Below are 8,186 nucleotides of genomic sequence, written 5' to 3'. Positions count from 1 at the left end.
ACTAATATCATAGACTAAAAATGTAGAATCTAAGATTACACAAATAGTGAAAACTGAATCCCAGGTTTTTCAAAAGGCACTTTGATTTTAGATCTTCAGCCTATTATTCTATTCAAAGGCTCAGAGAAGACATGCTGTGAACGTACTCAAAATAACTGACACTAGAAAAGGTAACAGAGTTGTGTAAATCTTGTCATAGCAGATGCGTGAGTGGGCTGGTGGCAGGTGAGTTCCAGAGAAATGTGGCCCTGAATGTCATTAAGCTGACACTGTATTATACCAGGGCCAACGTGGCCTTCAGATTGCTTTCACAACTGGGTAGTTCATCAGCTAATGTGATGCTCCAAACTTTAAATAAATAGAAAACGGCGGTGGGGGGGGCGGGGAATATAAAAAACTAGAGGAAAACACTTCGTTTAATCCCAATATAAAAGCTTCACTTCTTTTCAGTGTTCTTCCAGGAGAAGGCTTCTTTGGGCTCTTTGCCTTCCATCCTCATTTCTGTGAAAGGGTTTGTGCAAGAGGTACTTGAGAATGCCATAATGTAGGGCTTTGTTTCTCATGGGAACATGAAGGAAAGAGGAAAACCCTCCAAATTGTTTAGTGAGAAAACATAACCTTTATGCCTTTCTTTGGTGGGGTGAGTCAAGTGGTAGAGACTAGAATTCAGGTCTTCAGTGCATGTATAAATATGTGTGTGTGCAAAAGCAGACATCACACTTTGTGTGGCAAGTAGAACCACTGGCTTGGTAGATTTTGCTACATTTTCTGGTTTTTAAACTCCAGAAAAATATCCCAGACAACTGTCATGAAGCTGGTAACTATCTTCCTGCTGGTGGTCATCAGCCTTTGTAGTTACTCTGGTAAGTAACTGGAATACATCTGGAGTATATGATGTTTCTCTACTTTTCTGTTAATAAGAACACAACTAATGAGCCTTGACTCACTGACAGTAGAATATGGTGGTAGGAATTTTATTTTTTTATTTTATTTTTAAGTTTTATTTTTAACTGACACATAATAATTGCACATACTTGTAGGGTTGGAAGGAGTTTTGGAATCACAGGAGATGGTGATGTTGGAAAGTATTTCAGATACCTACCATCTAAGCTCTAACCCAATATAAGTATTCTCCCTAATACATCTTGTATAGGAGGTTAGCCAACTTCCATGAAGGATCAACAGAGCACATTTCACTGCTGGATATTGGTCACCATTAGTTTTTATTATTTTCTTCAACCTTGAGTCAAAATCTGACTTTGTAATTTATTTCTTTTGTGCTTTTAAACTATATGGAGTCATTCTTGCTATCATCTCCCATTAACCAGTTTGCTAGCATGGTACTCCTGAGACAGCTACATTCATCTGTTCATCCACTCAATGGATATTTATTGAGTGGCTACAGTTTGTTGGGCACTGGATAAGCATTGGAAGATTTAGACAAGAATAAGTCATAAATATTTTTCTTAACATGCTTATAGTCTAACAGGGGAGATAAGGCTTCTACAGAAGTTACTATAATTCTAGACTACTATAAATACACTGTAAGTTAAGCAGATAGAACTCTGTAAGTGTATTGGTGGGTGATGAGTTCAATCTTCAGGTAAGGATAGAGAAGCTGGCTTCTTGGAGGAGAATGAGAACTGATTTATTTTTTGGAAGAAATCATTGTAATCATCAGGAAGATAGTTTGGGTACATGGATAAAACATTTCATGATGACCATTGTTCACTGAGAGAACAGAAGTCTTTGGAGATCTCTTAGGAAGCTCTAAATACATACAGAGAATATATTCACCAAAATGTCTGAAATAAGAAGTATGGAGATTAATTATGAAAAATTGATTGTTGCCCACACCTACACTGGCAACTTTGACTTGTGATGTTTATTGAATGTCTGAAAAAATTTGTAACTTCACCAGTTTTGGATATTTCATCGTTCTCTAGTGTCCAGGGCCAAGTATCTATGGGCTTAGGTGGCAGCAGAAAGGAGGTGAAGGAAATAAATATTGCCCCCGCTGGATGAGAATTTTGGAGGAACAATAGGTGACAGAAAATGGGGAAAAATGGATGTACAGGCTCCATTTTAATAATTTGAATGGGGAAATAATAGGTTTCCAAAGGAAAATAAGCTATGGCAGGTCTTAGCCGGTAGGAGGATGTGAGTTTTTACATGTGTGCTCACATACCTGTGTGCATTTATATATCTGTACATGTTTTTGTAAAAATATATGTCATACATATTTTTGCCAATATCTACTCCCCCCCCCCCAATAATCTTCTATGGGAAAGTTATCTTTTTAAAACCAAAGATACAAAATGCAATTGTCCTACGTAAAAAGCCTTGATAGTGCTCCATTGGGCACAGGACAAAATCTCAAACTCCTTTATGTGACATCCAACACTTTTAAAAAATCTGATTTCACTCAACTTTTGCAGCCTCACTCCCTTTTTCTTCCATGCCCTGGTCACGGCCTATTAGAAATCTACACTCCAATCTTCTGGGCAGAAGGCTCACCATCCTGCGTATGCACTTACATCTTAACATCTCTGGGCTCTTATTGGTCATGTTTCTAAAATACTCTTCCTCTTCTTTACCTTATGATCCTGACATTTGCCTCAAGACATAGCTCTAACAACACTTCTGAAAATTGCTGCAGCACTTTCTCATGTTAGAATTAGTCATCTCTTTCTTGTGTTTCCATAGAGCTTTGGCCATAATGTTAGCATAGCACATGCTACACTGTAGTGCACATAGATCTTTATCATCCACGGGACTGTGTGAAGTCTCTGAATGGAATCCTTGTCCTATTTGTCTATGTATCTGCCCAGACTAGCAGAGAGTTGGCACTCAATTATGTTCGTAGTGTTGAGTTGAATTGGTTGGGAGCAGTCTCTTGGGCTGCGGTGGGGTCCATTCCTGTCCCTGTGTGGATATTCACTATGGCCTCTCTCCTTTAGCCTCAAAGCTGTGAGCTGTGGAGATAGCCACACACAAAGTAACATCCCCTTCAGTCAAACACAAGGATTTGTTGAATGCTTACTCTGTGCCAGGCATGGGTACAGTAGTGAAAAAAACATTTCTTGTTCTCATGGAGCCCCCATTCTAATGAAAAAATAAAGACAATAAAAATAGCAAAAGAAGAGTTGCTTTTTTAGGTAATGTTAAGAAAAAATAAAGGACAGAGAGTGACAGAGGCCATTGTAGGCTTTTCTGAGGAGGTAACGTTTGAAGATAGACTAAAGAATGTGAGGAAGAAAGATATATAGCTAGCTGAGGGAAAAAAGTTCTAGGTAGATGGACTAGCAGGTGCAAAGGCCCAGAAGCAGAAGTTTTTGATGGAAATAAGATGAGTGGGTCTGGAATGGAGGTATTGATGGACACAGGGGAAGATGATGAAGTCATAGTCTGGGCCCAGATGTGCCTGTCTCACTTGGCTTCTCTTTTGCCTGCAGCTACTGCCTTCTTCATCAACAAAGTGCCCCTTCCTGTTGACAACTTCGCACCTTTACCTCTGGACAACATTCTTCCCTTTATGGATCCATTAAAGCTTCTTCTTAAAACTCTGGGCATTTCTGTTGAGCACCTTGTGGAGGGGCTAAGGAAGTGTGTGAATGAGCTGGGACCAGAGGCTTCTGAAGCTGTGAAGAAACTGCTGGTAACTGCAGCTTAGGAGGCGAATCTGCCAAAGGGGAAGGCATAGTGACTCTGAATGTGCACCTCATCCTCTTGTCCCTTGTAAAAGTGCATTTTCATGTGACTGATTATACTCATAGGAAGTTTGTATGTCCTGGAATCTCAAGAAAAGTATAATTTCTACGTGTCCAGGAAGCATTTTTGAATGAAAGAGACGTGTTAGAGTTATGACATTGCCATTTACCACTTTCACCATTGTGGATGAGACTTAATCACTCTGAGTTTTTGTTTCTGCATCAGTAAGATGGTGGCCAAACAGGATACTGGAAGTGAATATTTTTTGAAACATGCTAATTACATGTAAGCTTCTCTAATTTTTGTTGTCCTTCTGCCTTTCAGGAGGCGCTATCACACTTGGTGTGACATCAAGATAAAGACAGACCAGAGGTGGATGTGGACAGAGGATGATACTCCTATCCTTCCTGGCTGAAACCCATTCTACCAATTATAGACCAAATGCCCTAAAATGTAGTGACCGTGAAAAGGACAAATAAAGCAATGAATAGATTTTTCAGCTGTCCTATTTTTATTTCTGGGGACTCTATTCAGAAGGACATATCCAGATTAGATTTTCCTTGAATCATAAACTCGAGAGAGCCTGTTTTTATAAAGGTAATCTGGACCCTTAACACATAATCATTCCTTCTCCCTTCCTTATCTTTAAGTTAAACATTTTTATTTTTCCCAACTGTTTTTTATCTCAGTGTTTCCAGACCTTCCAATTTCCTATCTCCATCTTAAAGAAATTTTTACATTTAAAAAAAATTTTAAAAAGTTTTCAAAATATTGTCTGATAAGACAAGTGTCTTACTAACTTCATTGGTTTGGCTTCTGTGTCGCTGGAGTGCTCGTTTATATTAAGTTTCTAGTTAAGCTATGGCCACTCAATAGCTTTCACAGATCCTTCCACTTAGGCCTTTTCTACACCATCCTTAGGCAAATGGGTGATGAACTATCTTTTCTTTCCTCTATTCAATCATCTACAATGATGACAGGACTATCTTTCCAAGGAATAATTCTGGTAATGTCATGACAGAGTAGATTTCAAGCTCCTAAGCAGGGCATACAAGGCTGTTCATGATCTAGCCTTTAGTTACACATCCAGTCTTCTTATCTACATTCCTTTCTTCACATGTGCTCTACTCCAGCCACACTGAGCAGATAACTAAATCCCTTTCCTGCTAACATTCTTACACCTTAATGAAAAATCAAGTTTCTTCCTACCTAGAATGTCTGCAACCATTGGCCTTCAGACTCAGCCTGTGCCAATCTTGGGACTGTTTGCTGTCAAGTCCATTCCCTACCTTTCTGCTGCTCTGCTCTGCTCCGTGTTGAGGGAGGATAGGGGACATGGTGCTGATTGTGGAAGCTTGCATTTCTCAGGTTCCCAAATCATTTGACATTTGGGCTAGGTTCTGCCCCTGGGAGGTACAGGCAGTAGACAGGAAGTAGGAAAAGAGGAAAACTGTTGAATGGCCCCTTCTGGCTCTGTATTTGGGAGAAGTCTCTGGAAATGGCTGTAGCATGTCTCAGGCTGCAGGTCCTGCTAGATAGGCCTGCCTTGGTTCCAGCTTAATCTGGGTGAGTCTTCTGGCCTCTGGTCACACCACCTCCTTCGTTTTTCTCTCCAGCTGAAGTTGTTGATGGTTTCCTCCTGTTGTTAGTTTCTGGGTGCCTCACCATCACCTACTTGCCTTTTTAGCTTTTCTAATGTCTTTTCAATCAATTCTTTGCATCACATTCCTTCTGTTCTAAGTACTTTGAGTAGTTTCTGTTTCCTAATTGATTCCTAACTAAGACAATGTTAAACATTATCTCTAGGAATATTATCTTAATTTCCTACCATTGCTTTGCTTCCATTTTTTGGCAACTAAAATAGTTTTCACTTTGTGAAATTTCCTATTTTATTTCCTCATTTTATCTACGTCTTACTGATAGATTACGTTGTCCAGCTGCAGTAATAAATAATCCCAAATCTCAGTGGTTTAAGTGCACAGCGTTCGACTTGTTCCTCACACCATATGGTCATCTTTGGTTGGCTGTACCTATGATCAATGTTTTATGAATTCTGCAACAGGAGCTGATGGAATAGTTTGTCTTGAGCATTTTGCTTATTATATTTACAGGGAAAGAGAACTTGGTGAACCATGAGTTAACTCTTAAAGCTTCTTCTTTAAAGTGAAATATATCAATTCCAGTCAAGTTTAATTAGCTAGAGCAAGTCATTTGACCATGCTTGACTTCTTTAGGAAGGGGATGTATAATTAACCTATAGAAAAAAGCAGTGCCAAATATGATTAATGTAATGTAATTTACCACATTTCTTGATGACTTCAAAGTAATTGTCACCTTAGATGCCTCTATCCTACTTGTAATTTTCTTTTCTATTGAATTAGGTGGCATCTTTCCTCCTACTTTAGTTTTCTATTTGACCATTATTTTTGAGTTTCTTTAAATAGCTCTTATTATTTTTGACTTCCCTTGAATGTTGATACCTCCAAAGATTCTTAACTTGGTTCCCCTTCTATTTTTATTCTGTGTATAACCTTTATTGGGGAATCTTATGTACTGCCATAGATGCCAATATAGTCTCCATGTTAGGAACTACAAAATCTATAGCTACAATCTGTATTTTTTTTTAAGAAGAGATTTAGTTACTTATAAGACACTTCCAAGAGATGTTCTTTTTTTCAGATTTAACTCAACTCAACAGATTTTTACCTGAGCTCATTGTTCCTCTTTCAAAACACACTCCCATATTCTACTTTCCTATTCAGTTTACAGCACAGACATTTTCATGGTTGCCTGAGACAGAAACTTAGCAATAATTTTAAGTACTCCCTCTCATCAGCCTCCCTTCTGATTGGTAAGCAAGGCTTCTTATTATAAACCCTTTTCACATCTATTGCATACATTCTTCATGATCACAACTGGTACTGTTCTTCTTAAAATTTTGTCATTTCTTTCTTTTTCTTTTTTTTTTTTTTTAAGATAAAATCTCACTCTAGCCCCAGGCTGAAGTGCTGTTGTGCCATCACAGCTCACTGCAGCCTGGATCTCCTGGACTCAGATGATCCTCCCACCTGAGCATCCTGAGTAGCTAGGACTACAGGCACACACCATCATACCTGACTAATTTTTCTTTTTATTTCTTTTACATACTATGTTGCTCAAGCTAGTCTTGAACTCCTGGGCTCAAGCAATCCTCCTGCATTGGCTTCCCACAGTGCTGGGATTACAGGTGTGAGCCACTGTTTCCAGCCCGAGATCTTGTCATTTTTCATCAAACTACTGTGTTAATCTCTCAAGTGACCTTTGTATTCCCAATGGTGCCCTTCAAATCCATCAGCCACACACACAGAAAGTGGCTTTCTAAAATACAGGAATCATTCCCCAACTTCGAACTCATCAATAGTTTTTCAATGCTGATTGATAAAAAGAGTCAGATACTACATCAAATCAACAGACACATTCATAATATAGGTTTAAACATATTTGTTTTCATACTTATTTCAAAGTCTCTTTACTAGGCTGTGAAGTTAAATGGATAGTGACTCTAATGTACATGTCTGTATCCTTAGCACATTGCACAGAGCCTGAAGATAGTGTTGGTCTGTGTTTATTGAATAAATGGGTTTGTTTCTGTTAAGTTTTATCTGATTGGGTTGGTCCCTTTGTTTTGTCCACCAGTAATATTATTAAGCCATTCATTGCTATCTCTCCCAGTGTTTTGCATATTTGAGAAGGATGCCTCTCTATGCATTCATCAAGTTATTAAATGGAAAAAATTGGGGATAAAGTTCTCTGCCACTATACTCAGAGTAATGGCAGTAATCTGGCAATTTACTGGGTTTAAAGTTTTTGTTTTTTGTTTTTCCAGAGGTGTATCAAAGAGAGTGATAAAGAAGGAATATGGGGACAGATTATATTTGGAAAGCCAGGCAGAAACTGATGATAAACGTTATCATAAAAGTGACAACACCAAATGCTGGTGAGGATGTAGAGAAGCTGAATCACTCACACATTGTTGGTGTGAAAGTAAAGTAGTACAGCCACTCTGGCAAAATAGTTTGACATTTTCTTAAAAAACTAAACATGTAACTACCATTAAACCCAGTAATTGTACTCTTGGGCATTCATCCCAGAGAAACAAAAACTTATGTTTATGCAAAAACCTGTACACAAATGTTCATAACAATTTTATTTTTAGTAGCCCCAAACTGGAAACAACACAGTTGTTCTTCAATGGATGAATGGCTAAACTTTGTACATCTGTGTAACAAAATACTATTCAACAAAAAAGGAGAACAAACTATTTATATACACAGTAACCTGGATTTATCCAGGTTATATATATGTATATATTCTCTAAGGATTTAGAGAATTACGCTAAGTGAAAAAGTCAAACCCCAAATGTTAAATGCTGTGTAATTTTATTTATATAACATTTTCAAAATGACAAAATGATAGAAATAAAAAACAAATTTATG

The 8,186-nt window shown here is 38.0% G+C and overlaps 1 protein-coding gene across 1 annotated transcript; it reads left to right on the top strand.

The window, feature by feature from the left end:
- Positions 1–708: 708 nt before the first annotated feature.
- On the top strand, positions 709–4,204 carry SCGB3A2 (secretoglobin family 3A member 2). Its single transcript, XM_017511168.2, has 3 exons — positions 709–863; positions 3,456–3,658; positions 4,036–4,204. Exons 1-3 carry the CDS (start codon positions 809–811, stop codon positions 4,057–4,059), a joined length of 282 nt encoding a protein of 93 aa, XP_017366657.1. The 5' UTR covers positions 709–808; the 3' UTR covers positions 4,060–4,204.
- Positions 4,205–8,186: the final 3,982 nt, after the last annotated feature.

The sequence above is a fragment of the Cebus imitator genome, unplaced genomic scaffold (genome assembly GCF_001604975.1).
Source record: "Cebus imitator isolate Cc_AM_T3 unplaced genomic scaffold, Cebus_imitator-1.0 Scaffold444, whole genome shotgun sequence".
NCBI lineage: Eukaryota > Metazoa > Chordata > Mammalia > Primates > Cebidae > Cebus > Cebus imitator.
This window is presented reverse-complemented; position numbering and strand designations above follow the sequence as displayed.